General features: G+C 41.5%; 1 protein-coding gene across 1 annotated transcript in view; it reads left to right on the forward strand.

The window, feature by feature from the left end:
• Window positions 1–3124: 3124 nt before the first annotated feature.
• PRKCA (protein kinase C alpha) overlaps window positions 3125–15900 on the forward strand; it is a gene marked incomplete at its 5' end in the record, with an annotated part of 155940 nt that continues 143164 nt past the window's right edge. The window contains 2 exons of the mRNA XM_082326809.1: window positions 3125–3297; window positions 6847–6878. Of these exons, the coding sequence (XP_082182935.1) occupies window positions 3125–3297; window positions 6847–6878 (205 nt within the window). The remainder of the gene's footprint in view (window positions 3298–6846; window positions 6879–15900) is intronic.

The raw sequence follows: 15900 nt of genomic DNA on the forward strand, positions 1-15900 counted from the left end.
CACATAATAGATTTTTTTCTCTTGCCTGATGGGTATAATCACAACATACAAATAATTATTTGGTTTGAGATAAAATGATTGCTTTACAGAGGCAGAGTAAAGTGATCCTAGCATGATCTCATAGTGCCACGACTGGTGCGGTTTGGCTCTTCCCTGGGGCCTAAGGAGGCAATGGGCAGGTGCTGGAACTGAGAGCCGGGGGCACTCGCCGATGTTTTGGTGAATGAGTCCTGAGCAGAGTCGCTCTCAGGAAAGAAACTGGAATCCAAAATGATTCAGCAGGTTTGTGAGGTTCTAAGGAACAACCAAACGTACAGATTGCCCCGCATCTGACGCAATGAGAGCTGCATCTGATTCAGGCCGATTCTCCAGTGTCGGTGGATATGTTTGTAATACCGCACTAAAGGAGCAGAAATAAATACGCTCCATATTTCTTGATAGAACACTTAATGAGAGTACAAAATGTTTCTTAGTGCTCCTCATGCTTTGGCATAAGTTAATTAAGGCAAGAAGAATCTATTCCCTCTGAAGAGGAATAAGGGATTTGAAACGTGTAGAATAGGTAGAAACCAAATAAAAAATCTTTAGATTGTATTGAATTTCAGATCAAATTTGAAAGTAGTCGCTTGCAAAATAAAAGTCCATGAAGCAAGGGTGTATGGAAACAGCTTATAGGGCATCTGGCTTGGTTCTAAAAGCTTAGAAAAAAAGCGGGGCTATCTCTGTCATCAGTTATTTGATGAAATGCCATGGACATACCAGTTCGGCCAGGCTGCACCCAGAAACCTAGGTTTTAAAATTAAGATAGCATGTAACAAGTCATTTCTGTTCTGTGGTAAATGTCCATGTGCACTTTTCCCGTCAGCAAATAAGACTTAATTTGAGTTAATTAGCTTGCTTTCATTCTTGTGAAATAAAACATATTACACATGCTTACACAGACAGACTTATGAGCATGTAGATATATTGGGGTAGAGGAACTTTTAATAAGCATCCATTTCCCCTATGTGAAAATTTGTAGTCATGGGAATAACATCTATTAAAAAAATCGTGATTAAGGCTTGGTTTTTTTGTTTAGCACATACCGTGTTTTTACATACAGGCAGTCATGCTTTACGTGGTGTTTTTCTGAATGTATGGAGATACTATATAAATTGCAATATGAGAGAATGTATGTATGCCATAGGCAATAATATTTCTATGTCCAGGGACTTGTGAACATTTTGCATGTAATGTGAATAAATGAAGATGAATGGTTCTGTTATTTTACAGAATACTTTATTACATTATCAGTGTGCTGCATAAAAGCATGGTAAAAGTGTTTTATGTATATGTTGGGTGCGTTAATTAGTGAAAAAGACTTGGTGTACGTTTCCTACGCTTTTTGTTGAAGATATTTGTATGGTAAGGCAAATTAAAGATATGACACGCTGCAGCGGGGCGAGGCAGCGAGGCCACTCTTGTGTTTGTCGTACGTCCGGCGGGTGTTGTGCGATGTACGGTTGTTCAGCATGGGCTCAAACAGCATTTGCAGGTATGCTGTCGGGTTTCTGCGTTGCAGGAAGGGGAAAGGTTTGTGAAGGAGAGCATCTGGGCTGCACCTTTGTTGTGGTGGTGGTGGAATAACGTATCTCACGGTAGGTACAGGAAGCGCGCGCTGTCAAAGTGGCAGAGAGCGGCAGGGTGTAGGTTGGCCACGCTCTTTGCGATGGTGGTGGTTGTGCTTGTGGCACGGGGTAGCAGCTGCACCGAGTAAAGGTAACGGGGAGGCAGCGCTGCAGTCACCCGGGCCTGTTGCTGCCAGGTCCCCGCGCGGGCCCGGGGGCTGCTGCGGGCAGCAGCACCGCTTGGTGCCGGGGCCCGCTCTGGAGGGAAGGTGTCAGTTTCCATGGCTGACACAGAGGAAATTCTGTGTCTGAGCTGCCTTCTGTGTCTGCCTGTGTGTGAAGGGAGGCAGCTGCTGCGTGTGTGCGAGGCAGAGGGAGAAAGGAGCCGAGGGTCTGTGTGCGGTGTGCGTGAGGGAAGCCTGGGTGGGTGTGAGAGAGAGAGAGGAACCGCTGAGCGTGTGAGGGGAACCGGTGTGTGGTTTGGGGGGAGCTGGTGTGTGCATGTGTGTGAGAGGAGCTGGGGTGCACACGGAGAGCCAGTGTGTGTGGGGGGGTGGGGGGGTGAGAGGAGCCGGTGTCCGTGGGGAGAGCCGGGGTGTGTGTGTGTGTGTGAGGAGCCGGTGTCCGTGGGGAGAGCCGGGGTGTGTGTGTGTGTGTGAGGAGCCGGTGTCCGTGGGGAGAGCCGGGGTGTGTGTGTGTGTGTGAGGAGCCCGTGTCCGTGGGGAGAGCCGGGGTGTGTGTGTGTGTGTGAGGAGCCGGTGTCCGTGGGGAGAGCCGGTGTGTGTGTGTGTGTGAGGAGCCCGTGTCCGTGGGGAGAGCCGGGGTGTGTGTGTGTGTGAGGAGCCGGTGTCCGTGGGGAGAGCCGGGGTGTGTGTGTGTGTGAGGAGCCGGTGTCCGTGGGGAGAGCCGGGGTGTGTGTGTGTGTGTGTGAGGAGCCGGTGTCCGTGGGGAGAGCCGGGGTGTGTGTGTGTGTGAGGAGCCCGTGTCCGTGGGGAGAGCCGGGGTGTGTGTGTGTGTGAGGAGCCGGTGTCCGTGGGGAGAGCCGGGGTGTGTGTGTGTGTGTGAGGAGCCGGTGTCCGTGGGGAGAGCCGGGGTGTGTGTGTGTGAGGGAAGCCGATGCGTGTGAGAGGAGCCGCGGTGTGCGGGAGAGCCGGTGGGCGCCTGTGTGAGGGGCGGGGGCCGCTGACGAGAGGCGGCAGGTGCTGACGGAGCCCCCCCCGCGGTGCGCGGGCTCCCCCCGGCGGGGGCCGGCCCCGCCGCGGGCCCGCCCCGCTCCGCCCCGCCCCGCCGGCGGCCGGGGGCTCGCTCACCCCGCGGGCGGAGCAGCCGGCGCGGGCCCGGGGCCGGGATCCTCCTCCCGCTCCCTACGCGCCGCTCCGACGTCAGGCGCGGGAGCGGGAGGCAGCGCCCAGCGCCGCCGTTGCCAGAGACTCGGCGGCCGCCGGACGGGGCGGACGTCGGGGCGGCGACTCCCGGCGCGGCCCGGCTCCCGGCAGGGGGGTGGAGAGGAGGGCGCTATGGCCGACGTGTTCCCGGGCTCCGAGCCCGGCGCGGCTCCGGACGCGGCGCGGCGCTTCGCTCGCAAGGGGGCCCTGAGGCAGAAGAACGTGCACGAGGTGAAGGAGCACAAATTCATCGCGCGCTTCTTCAAGCAGCCCACCTTCTGCAGCCACTGCACCGACTTCATCTGGTGAGGGACCCCGGCCGCGCCTCTCCCCCCTCGCACCCACCGGCAGCCGCTCGCCGCCGCCCGGGCCCGCTCAGCTGTAGGGGATTCCCCGCTCCGGGGGCAGCCCCCGCCGCCGAGCCCGCCGAGCGCCCGACCCTCCCCTCCCACCCGCCGGTTCCCCGGTGCCGCCGTTTCGGTGTGGCCTCGCTGCCCCCGGCTCTGTCGCATCCCCCTCCGGGGGGCTGCTGGCGGCCGCCGGTGCTCCGAGGGGCCCCTGCCCGAGCCTGGGGGCGAGGGGAGCCCCTGAACTTGCCGGCGCTCGGGGGGCAGCGCCGGCCGGTGCCGCAGGGATCGGCTGGAGCTGGGAACATCCCTTCCCAAATCACCCAGATTTGTGTTTCCTCACCCGCCTCTTGTCCCCCCCCTCCCCGACCCGGATTCGGCTTGGCTTGGCTTGGCTTCACCCGCGAAGCCCCTTCGCTGTGCCCGCCTTCCCGGAGCGCAGGGCAGCGCTACAGCTGCTGCAGCAGGAGCGGAGGGTTTTCTGTTTCAGACTGTGGGTGTTGCTGTGTGGCACAACTTCTGCAGCCCTGCCTTTAACTTTATGATCAGTGCCTGCTTTATTTCCTCCTGCTGCAGAGGGAGGGCAGGGAGATTGGGAACGCACACTGACACTGCTGGTACATTTACGTGTTTAGGAAAGGGAGTTGGTTTTTTATTTTTGGTTTTTTTTGTTTTTTTTTTTTAAGAGAAGGGTTCCTGCTAGAGAGAGGGGAGGAAGGGAGGAAAACTTCCTACCAACACCCTCATTACTAAGATGTTAGGGGAAAAAAACATACCTACCCGTTCCTGCCGTGCCCTCTTCTGGGCAGGAGCGCAGCTCCGCTGCAGGCCGAGCCGCGGGGCGCTCCCGCACCTCCGCGCTGCTCGCCCCGGCCGCGCGAGTGGGCGTGCGGGCTCTGCTGGCTCACGCCCTGCGCCCTCAGCGAGGTGAGGCAAGAGGAGCGGGTGTGTACCCGGCGTTTAGGCGAATGTTTTGTACATTCAGCACTCGCTGAATGTAAAGGAGAGGAAGCCCAAGTTGCAACGAGTGTGCAACATAAACAACTTGGGCTTCCTCTCCTTTACCTGAGATGTGGCTTAGCTTCAGCCTTGTTCTGCTGCTGAAGTTTTCACTGCAGGTTTCGTTGCTGAAAACGAGAGCTGTGATTTATTTTAGCCAAAGCTGTAGAAGATCTAGAGGGGTCCGCACCCAGCTGGCTCTGTGTCTGTGGCAGGTGTCTTGCTCTTTTCGTGTGTGTTTATGCATCTGGACACAGACCTTTGCCTGCCTTCTTGAGTTCTCCTCAGTTTGCATGCTGAAGAAAAGACTGTGATTGCTCTAGAAATGATTGAAATATATTTGCAGAGTAAGGAAGGAGAAGAAAGGAAGGAAAACTGAGATGGGTAGACTGCAGAAGAAATAAAGAGAAACAAGTTAACTTTCTGAGTGTGCTTTTTTAAAACTATTTTTTCATATTTGAAAAAAAAAAATTGCACAGTTTGGTATTGTAAAAGTGAGAGTCCTTCAGAAACTGCTTCAAAGTTAACCTAGAACAGAGTGAATTGGGAGGTGTGAAAGAATGCTGCGGGGTTATTGTCAGGCTGTGTTTGTGCAGGTAACTAGCACAGTGGAAAACCGAAGTGGAATACTGTCATGAGAAAAGGCACCTGATGACAGGATGGGTGTGAAAGAGGAAGGGTATCCTGTACCTGGCAGGTGGCAAGAGTAGCTGTGCTCTTTTGTCTCTTCTTGCTAGTGAGTCTAAGGAAGCTCCTAACATTCGTTGAAGGAGCATGTGACAACTCAAACACTTTTCATTTCCTCATTTGAAGATGGGCAACTCTTGAATAAGCATCATACCCTGTAAAAAATGCTTCATCTATTTCCAATGTGACATGTGGCAATTAACATGTGTTTTAAGGTATAAAGATTAGTAAAGACTACCTTTCAACGAACTACGCAGAGAGATGGTTTTTTAGATTATGTTTGACTGGGTAATGTTTACTGAAATAGTTTAGTGTCTCCTTATTTCTTAGACAACTTTCACCTATCTATCTGCTTTGTTTCTCAAGTGCTGATACTTATTTTTTAAGACTTTTTACTTAAAATACATTGTAACTGATCAGGGAGTGGACTGCAGCTGGTTAGGAAATGAATTCAGCGCCAACACTGAAGAATGGCTGTGCTTTTGGAGTAGATAACACAGGAATGTTCTTTACAAATAAGTCTGTTTGAAAGGCCGAAAAATTATCTAAAGTCTGTTTCATGTTCTAGTCCTGCTGTCAGCTTTCCTGCAACTGCATTTGCACAGTTCCAGTACATGCTTTTTACTTTTGTGAAGATAAGAGGTAACAGCAGCAGTATGACAGTATAGTCACATATGCTGCCAAGTAAACAAACAATTTTATATTTCTTCGGTTTTTCTCAGTTCAGGCCTACTCATAACAATAACAGGTAGAGACCGTTGCATAGAAATTTACAGAAACGCTCGACGCTGTGTAATTTCAGTTTCCACCTGAAGTAACAGTGTACTAAAGGTTTTGTCCCTTCTCTAAATAAATAAATTTAAAAAGTGGGAAAATTGTTGATATAATTTTTTTAAAAACATTTCCACAAAATTTCATAATTAAACTTCATGTTGTTCATTGCATACAGCCTACTGGCTGGCTTCTACAGTTCATGGCTTTCGTTCATTTGTCTTTTAGTGTAAGCAGCTCCAGCTCTCCAAATTAAAAACATTCTGCAAAGAGGGAAAATGCAGAGAAATGTTTATAGGGATGATACTCAAAACATTTATTTTTGTGGAAAGAGAATGTTGAATGTTTAAATATAAATAAATAAAACCAACAACAGTGCAGTTTGCCAGAGGTATAATGTATGTCTGGACACTGGATACCACGTACAATGCTTGTGCGTCACTGTATTCATTGGTAAAGTATTACACGCACATTTGTATTTTGTTATGGAAATGAAGCAAGGAAGCTGGAAGAACAATCAGTATGAAACCAATGGGCCTGTCTTCTCATTTATATTGAAACAAGCAAAACCTTTAACCTGCCTCCTTTCCATGCAACAAACAATGGGTATCTAGCTGAGGCGCGTTGAGGCGTGTAACATGCAATCCTAAAATTTGGATGAAAAACTAAGTCTGGTTTGTTTTATACGCCTTTGCTGGAACTTGGAATATTTTACATTGCTGTTAAGTATATGTGTGATATTAAATGAGTTGAAATATTATGCAATAATCAGAGATGACGATAATTGTAGATCCAAGATAGCTTGTAAAATAATAATAATAAAAAAATTGTTGCCAGAAGCTGAAATTACATAGCTGGTGACAGCCATTGTTCTCTGCTTTGAAATGGGTGGGCTGTTCTGCATTGTGTATTTTAAAATCTGTTGCTGTCTTAGCAAAATCTGAAGTAATTTAATATGAAGCTATTTTTATGTTGTTATAGATCATTGAGAAGAAATTATAACTAAACATACTAAGACAGTTCTTTTTTTTCTTGTTCTTTTTTATGCAGGGGATTTGGGAAACAAGGATTTCAGTGCCAAGGTAAGCCACAAATGCTTTGCTGGCTAGCGCACATTGTTGCATCTTACTTTGAAGGCAGCCAAAGCTTGCCTGCAGTAAGAAGGAAACGAGCCTGGAAAAACTAAGCGAGCATCTCTGCCTATGCAAATTCTAAAGGAAGACAATTATTTAATTAAATAACTATTGGTACTTATATAATATACATTGAACAATCAAGTAATTTTTCATACTGTAGTAACACAAAAAGTGTTGGTTGTTTTTTTTTTTTTAAATCTCGTCACGATAAATGTCATAAAATCTGCATGTAGTGCAGCTTCTAACTTTTCATGAAAATAATCTGTGCAATTTAGCTTTTGCAGAGACCATTTTTCACATCAGAAGCTCTTGTCTGTGTGGGCGTTTTGGAAAATGGATTCACTTTTTAGTCATATGGCTTCTTTTCATAACCCAAAGTCCCTGTTTTTAATTTTCATATGCTGTATCTTTAGGAGGACCTTTGGTTTGAACTACATTTTAGGACAGGCAACATTTTTCTGTCTTATGTAATACTCAGTTACAAAAAGATCCACCCCTACAAAATCACTGATTTAATAAATTCTACTAACCTTGAGAACCTGAAAGCTGCTATAGTGGAAGATAACTATATACATGAAAGCCAGGGCATGACATGCTGCATTCTCACATACTCTGTGGTTTTGCCAAATTCTTATCGTTATTTAGCATTTAATCATAAAATAACCACACCCAACTATTGTTATTTTTTCTATGTCATATGCTTACCTAGTTAGGATGAGGTTTTTTGTTCTCCCTTTCTCTTCCCTCACCTTCTTCCCTATCACTTCACCTGCAGATGTACATTGTGTACTCATTAGCTAGCCTTTTGGTTGTTTCTTTCATGACTTTTTTTTAATGCTTATTTGCTAATGCTTTAGAGCATATTTGACTATCCTGAATGTTGCTTTTACTTAGTAGTTGGTGAAATTATGGATTCTGTGGTATTTTTGTGAAAGCTGATGTTAGTTGATACTTCTTGAAATTAAACCTCTGAGAAACTGAATGTTAAAGAATGATGCCTTTTAAAGATGTTGCAATAAATAGTCTTCTTTCTGCAAGTAGAAACTTGCAGAGAGAGATGTATAGTGAAAATGTCGCATGCCTTATTAAGGTAAGCATGCAACTGTGGTTTTACTATGAATCTTTTATACAAATTCCTCTACGTCCCAAGATGTTAATACTAAATTCTGTAGATATCCTCCCATTTCTTGCTACTCATTGCATCCAGAGCGGTGCTGGAGACCAATCTGTAGTCCTCGGTCAGTAGCGGAGTGGCATTTCCTGAATCCCATTCAGGACAGCTCAGTGGTTCCTAGTTAAGGAATAATTTAGATGTTCATTAGAGATTTCCATTGGTATACAGAAAATAATTGGGGCTGCCTTTAAATTATGCAGTTATCTGTCTTAAGCTTTGCAGTTTGTACAGTGTTGACTTTCTCCTGTCTTCCAGTCGGGCAGCTAGTGGCTCCAATTGGCCGCGATCCACTGATCTGAGCCACAGATTGAATTTGGTATAGCAGTTCATTTCCAGTATTTTGTATTCCGTGGCCAGAATTCCTTCTACCGTCGTAATTCCAGTTAGCCAGAAATAGTTTTGTCTGAGGACTAATCTTTGTAAAGCTAGCTAAAAACTTGAATTCAGTCTCATCTTCCCTCCAAATGCCATGCATGAATGCAACCAAGAGTAAAAGCAGTAGAGCAGCTTGATTTATTTTTAAATGCTTCAGAAGTGATACTTTTCAGGAATCTAAATATGTTCAAACCTGACTTTTGTATGCATCAGAGCAAGATTCTGCAGTTTTTCTTTGATGAAGACTGTTGTATTTAGTGTTCTTGTCTGTATTCTTACACAATCAAAATCTCTAAGAAATATTCAAATTTTACATAGTTTGTAGCAAGTTATTGTTCGTACACTAGTAAGTTTAAGTAGTGGGGGCTTTTGCTGTCATTCATTAAATTCAATCATAATCAAAATCAAAGAGTTCATACTTTTGGGATAATAGTCTTGAAAAATAAAACTTCCATGATAAAGTTAAGCAGCTGAATCAGAATTTTTCAGTTCAACTTTCTGAAGCTTCCATCTAAAAAGTCACCAGCTAAAGCTGGAAAGACAAATTAGTGACCAAAATTAGTGAGAACATGAAGAATTAAAAAAAAAAAGTGTGAAACTAGAAGGTAGGTTGCAAAAAAACCCCTGGTTTCTTTAATTAAGTGACTACCTTTACAGAAAAGAATGACAAATGAAGAATAAAATGGAAATTTCAGTATGACATGAAGGAAAGGAAAGAATATTGCAGTGATAGCTCCTAGTATAACTATAGTTCTTGGTCCGTCAGAGTTTCCATTATAAGAAGCTTTCTTAGCTCTGTTTTCACAAGTGTTGTAAAATCTCCTGCTAGACAGAAACTTGATGTCAGGCAGGTTTCAGAGTTGGGTGGTTTTATTACTTCCAAAGTTGTTTTAAATTCCTCTGGCCTTTGTTACCAAAGAGAAGAGGAAAGGTCCATAATAGTAATGCATCAAACTCAAATGATGCTTCTACTCTGAGAAACTGCAATTATTTTATGAATATTTGTGTTAGTAATTCTTTAATTAAACAAAGGTCCTAACTTAGTGTTTATACAGAATTAAACATTGCAGCTAACACACTATGTTTATATATATATTTTTAAAACTTCCTTTAAAAAAGTGTCACACAAAATGCAGTTCTAGTTTTATTTTTGAGATGCCCTCAAAAGAAAGGATTTTTATTTTATGTTTACATTTAAATTTTATTTAAATTAAAACTTAACGCTATACTGTAATGATCTTTTTTTGGACCATTAATGCCTTTTTTATTGGGCTTGCTTTGAGCCTTGGAACATGTTTTCGATTGTATGTAATAATTTTTGTTTTCTGATTTTGATGCCTATATTTCTGCTGTAGTGTTCAGCTTCAACATTACGTAAAAACATTTAAATGAGAGCTTTGGAATCGAAGAGAAATATTTTCATTTATTTCATTAAAAAAATTTGCAAAATTTTTTTTATTATTATTTTTATGGGATCCCTATGAATTTGTAAAAGACAATAAATTCATTTTTGGTATGGCTTTTAATGCCCTTAATGCTGCAGAGGTTCAGGGTGCAATTGCATTATTGCCGCGCAAATGCTTAGCAAGAGACAGTCCACATCCTAAGTAGTTTGTCTGTCTTAATGCGTGTATGCTAATGTGGCTAGCTGCTGTATACACTAGCAAATAGATATTCAGAATGGCTGCTTAGGTTTACAAGTATGAGTTGTGATAAGTTATTTCAAGGAGACGCTGCAGGATTCTGTTGCATTATCGGAAATAAGTTTTACAGAGAGAGGGTTGAGGGTCAAGAAGTAGCGGTGGAAAAAGTCTGGGCCTGTCTTTCGTAATGTATGAATTTGAAAATGAACTTGACAGATTTCATCCTGATTAACGTTCTCCTAAGGAATATATTTTTACTGCCACCTGTTATTAGGAAGCGTTTTGCTGTTTGATATTTGTGTTTTATTGTTGATTTACACAAATGTGAACTATTCTAAAACATAGTGCTTTTGTAACAGGAGTTCTTATTCTGCTGTTTTGTTTTTGCTGGTTTCTGTTGATTTTGTGGTAGCGAAAACATGATGGTAAGATTATTTAAGGGAGTTATGGCTTTGGTTTGTTTGCTTATGTTGTCAAGCAGGACAGAAAGCTGTCTGTAATGCTGAAAGCTTTTCTCTGACATGCACCTGGAAATACTGCAAGAGGAATGTGAAAAATGGAATAATTTAAAATGTTTTCCAATCTGCCACAGTATGAAAGTTCCTCTTTTAAGAAAGCAGACTTTAAATTAAGCAAACTTTTAAGTTAAATTTTGGCTTCATCATTCTTTTGATACTGTTATACTCTGGGTATAACCTGTATGTTTGATTTGTAAGAAAAGTTTTTCTGGTAAACAGAGCACAACAAATAGTGACTCACTAAGATGTGAAAAATGTGCGTTGAAGAACGTGTATTTATGTATGTTTAGAGGTTTTAAGTTAAGCACTGGAGGCTCAGCAAGTTCCTTGAGCTGAAAATATTTTTAGTTACAATAATAGAAATGCAATCGACTCATGCTCCTGATTAAGGGCCTGTTAATTCTCTCCCAAATGGTCAAAAATTGTAGTTATTAACTGTAAGTCTTCCCTCTTTTACATGGTTTTTGCAGGGTCTACTGAAGTACAATATTCTACTATAGTTCAGCTTTGAAATACATTTGGCTTAAGGATAATAACTAGCTAAGGAAGAGTTTCATGTTTGTTTTCTAATTTACATAAATAAAAGAGAAATCAGTTAAAGCAGATTATTATGTTTAGCTAATCTGGGGAACTATTCTCTTTCCACTTTTTTTCCCCATCTTCCCTCAATTTATTTTCAAACTATTTTTTTCTGAATATTGAATTTTATCTTAAGTCGATGGGGTAAGCTTTTTGGAATAGCTTGTGTCGTGCTAGGTACGCTTCCTAACACTGCTGGTTCTGGGCTAGTTAGACATCTATAGTAGCTCCTTCACTAAAAATGGAAATGCTTGGGTTTATTCTTTTTTACTGTCCTTGCAAATATCATAATATTGGCACATTAAACCAGCACTTCATTTTCCCTGTGTTGTTTATCTTTTATCCGCTGGTTCTTGACCTCTCTGCTACAATGAAAAGACCAAAGAACCCACTGATGCCTCCTTCTTTTTAAATCATGTGTTTTCATTAAAAATGTTGTATTAAAGGTCTCTGTAGAGAGGTGGTCAAGAGTCTAAGTTTTAGTGCTATATCTGTGATCTGAAGATTTGAACCAATGAAACCTCTGAACACCCGTGACCTGGATAATATGTACAGTTTTTATTAATCCTCAGTTCTGTTATATTTATAGAGGAAGCAGCACAATTAATTCTTTTTTTTTTTTTAATAGATCAAGGCTTAGTTCTTGGTTTCCATCCTGATAGTTGTGTTTCCCCTACCAACAGCTTCTTGTTCATTTTACTATCTTCATTTTCCTTTGTAACTGAAAGAAAACTAATAAAGAAAAACGCATTGCATTGCTGCGTTGCTTCTCATAAAAATATTTTCTCTCTTCCTTACTTGGAAATGTTATTGCCAAAGGGTGGATAAGATACAAAGTAAGTTTCCCTTTCTATGCCAGAACTGCTTCTCTTGTATCATTATCATTTTTGTGGTAAGAACGGATATTACAGACCACAGTTTGAACAATGAGTGTATTTTTCTTTGTGCTCTTGATATTACTTATTAGTCATGTGCTACAGTTTATGTTAACTAACATTTCTATAAGCCTGAGATTGAGAAGTGAATTCCATGGAAGTCACTACCAGTCTGTGACTGTTGGTGCTTTCTATGTAATTTAACGGTCAGCGTGAAATCTTCTGAGATGGGAACTTAGAATAGATATACTTAAAGCAGCTGACTCATTAATGTATTTTTATGCGGATAACTTGGAGGTATCTGTTCAAAAATGGAACCCCCAAAGCAAAAACCAAACACGTGCATGCACCCCCCAACAAAAAAAACAAAACAAAAAAAAACACAAACCAAAAAAACACAAACAAAAAACCACCAAAAAACCCACCTGGGAGCATAAATTGTATCTGCGCACAGACAGTTTCTGTGATTCATCCAGCCAGCTTCGTCCTTGCCCTTGGCCTTTTGCCCTCAGCCTTTTGCCCTCAGCCTAATCTGTGGACTGTGTATTTGTGGACTCCTTCTCAAAGGACAGTAATTTTAATGATCTGCAGATAATCTGACATGCAGATTATAAGCATGCAGATAAGATGCTTGTTGTGCATTTGTCCTGTCAGCTTTTGTTTATTTATTCTTCCCCTCCTTCGGCTGTCCCTTGACTTCCCTTTGCAGCGTATGTCCCGTATTATGAGGAAATACAGTCCTGTTAATTGCCTGATACCAGTGTAAGCTGAGATTCTGTTCCTATCCCCGCAGCTGAACTCTGAGAGATCTTTGAAAATTACCCATGTTCCAAGTTTTTACTGAGAGCAGCGTTGACATGCGGATGAAACTCCGGAGTCTTAATGAGTGCAAATACATTAGTGTCGGTTCAGATCAGGAAAGCTCTTTGGAAATGTGTATCCCAGTCGTCCCTGCTTTTGCAGTGCTTTGGTTTGCGTTGCTGGGTGGTCTTGGAGCATGCAAAGTGCATTTCCTTTGGGTGATACTGAACGGAGAGCTGTGTTACAGCAGCACGTTTAATGTCCTCCAGGTGCTAAAGTGTGTTTGGTTCATGGATCACGCCGCAGCTAATGCAACATAAAACCCCTGAAATGTGGACTGTATGGGTGTCTAGTTCTTAGCACTGTTTTCCTCTACAAATGTGTTCCTGTTGGAGCATTACTTGGTAACGTAGACATATTGGTTATGCTTTCAGCAATTGTTGTCTGTGCGGGGCAGGGGATGTGTTGTCTCTGAGCATCCTTGCTCTTTAGAAAGGACAATAGGACGTCTTTGTCAGAAGAGGGAAGATACATGTATTCATGTTGGTGAGGATTCTCTGTTACTCCAATCATGTGCATCACAAAAACATTCTATGTATCAAATAGATGCACAATGTACGATTCACTAAATATACAATTCACTCAACATAGAACGTGACAGTAAAATAGAGAAATATGCTGTTGTACCTCTGTTTTTCTAGAAAATTTCCTTGGTGATATTGTGCTCATCAAAACTGGAACATAATTAAATCTTATCGTGCAGCAAAAGTTTTTTTTCTTGTATTACATTTCAAGGGCAAAACCATCTTCATCCTTCCCACACTTCTAACATGTTAAGTTTTGTTTTGTTTACTTGAATCAGTTAGATATCCCAGCGGCATGTTCCAGTTAAAAGAAACTGACTGTTCCAGTGCCCTGGATGTAATTCTGTGAAGCTCTTCAGTTTCTAATTAAACATGTGGGAGTGATAGCTCATTCCGAGTTGACAGATAAACCAGTTTGAGTCCTGGGCAAGATAAAGTTTGGCATATTCTTTATTTTCATCTCCTCTTTGGTGTAATACTGCACATCAACTGCTGATATGCGGCCACATATGGTGTTAATTTTATACAAGATTTTTGTGGATGTAAGTGACTTACGCCATGAGTGGAATTTAATGAAATGTTGGAAAGAAAGTTGCAGAAAGATGAAGAAAACAGATCTCCCTGTTGGGATGCATTGATAATTATTTCTTTTATATTTGTTTTTGTGGGTTGTTTCTCTTTAGGGTGAAAAGTAAAAATAATAAGTTATTAAATAAATACTTCAGGATCAGTTCCTCAGCTTTTATATCTACAGTAGAAAGCATGAAAGTCTAAGAGTGAAGGACTCTCTTATGTATAATCAAAAACAGGAACGACCCTTCAAGTGTCTTTAAATTCTTGTAGATGCTGAACATTATAATTCTATCTGATTTCAGCAGTGCTTGTTGAAGACTTGTAGAGGCTGGGAGTGCTTGGGAGTTGGTTATCAGCTGTTAAGTTTTCAATTGCAGCTATTTATGAATAGTGCCTTCCATAAATGTGATTCCTAACAGTTACCTTGTAAGTCAGGCAACCGAACATGTGCATACGTATCTTTCTGTGGATTTCATTGTTGTTTACTCTGATCTCTTAATTATAATTTCATTTACATGAAGTTTTTTTGGTTCCTTTCTGTAATTATATAACTTAGACTGTAAGGTACTGCAGACACATAGGCCTTTTTTTCAGAATGTCTTCTAGTGACTTCATGTAGATTTTGAAAACACATTACTATCTTTATTAATTAAAATCTTTTCATCAAATGAGCTTTGTTAGAAGTCTGGAATATGCCCCTATAAATGTAGAAGCTTACTGGAATTGTTATTTTTGTCTGCCCCTTATTGTTTACAAAATATATGTATTTTTTAATAATTTATTTAGACTGGTACAGAAACACACTTTTTGAACTAAAAATGCAAGTTTGTCCAGAAACACCAAAAATATAGTCATTATTAATCTCTTAATTTGCTACTTTTTAGTTTTTAAAATGAAGCTGCAGAATTCTAATTAATACGTGTCTTTATATGATGGCCAGTCAAGATTTAGAAAAACATTTGCTCTTCATTTACAGTCACATAGTCAGGTTTTGACACCATCAGAAGTGTCTATGAACACATGATGATCAACACAAACAGCTCACATGGCACATTCAAGGCTTTATTTTCCTTGTGTAATAATTGTCAAGTTGTTTTCTTTTTTCTTTTTGCTAAGAAAATAGCCTATATTCGGAAAACAAAATTGTGATTTTTAACTAGAGTTGCAGTCATTGCCCCTTGTTTTTCTTTAGCTTCAATCAAAAGAATTGCATAAAGCTATTAATATTGTATACCTTGCAAGCATTTGCATATAGATAAATGAAGCTTGTAATTGCTTGTGGAAGTTGCAGTTTTTATTCTGGAGCAAAACTTTATGAAGATTGTGTTTCTGAGAATTAGATTTTTTTTTTTCCTCCAAATGATCCTTAAAATGATAGCGTAATGAATATTGGTACCAAGTCAATTAACCATTTTCAAATTTTAAATCTACAAGAATCAGACGTTTAGAAATTGGGATTCAGTATGCTTGGGTTTCAAAACCACTAATAATGTACGTGTGTGTCTACTTAGTGTATGTTAAAAAAAGATCAGTGACTCAAAAAAGTGGATCAGGTACTGTCCGTCCTTATTTTACTATGAAATGTGGGATAAGTACATATTACAAGGTACAGACTGAAGATAGAAATTCTCATTTTGAAGTGTGTTGAACTTTATTCCCAATGTAACTCGGTTTCCAAAGCACAGCTATTTCATTCTTCATTTTCATTTAAAATTAATAGCATTTTTAACTTCTCTGGAATGTGGGCTAAACGTGTTGTTTTAGTTTCTCAGTAAACAAAACATTATTCATGTACGAGGGTGAGTTGGAAGAATAGTTTATCTTCTTCTTTCAGCTTCTAGTCTGT

This window comes from Platalea leucorodia (genome assembly GCF_965183815.1).
Source record: "Platalea leucorodia genome assembly, chromosome: 14".
Classification (NCBI taxonomy): Eukaryota; Metazoa; Chordata; class Aves; order Pelecaniformes; family Threskiornithidae; genus Platalea; species Platalea leucorodia.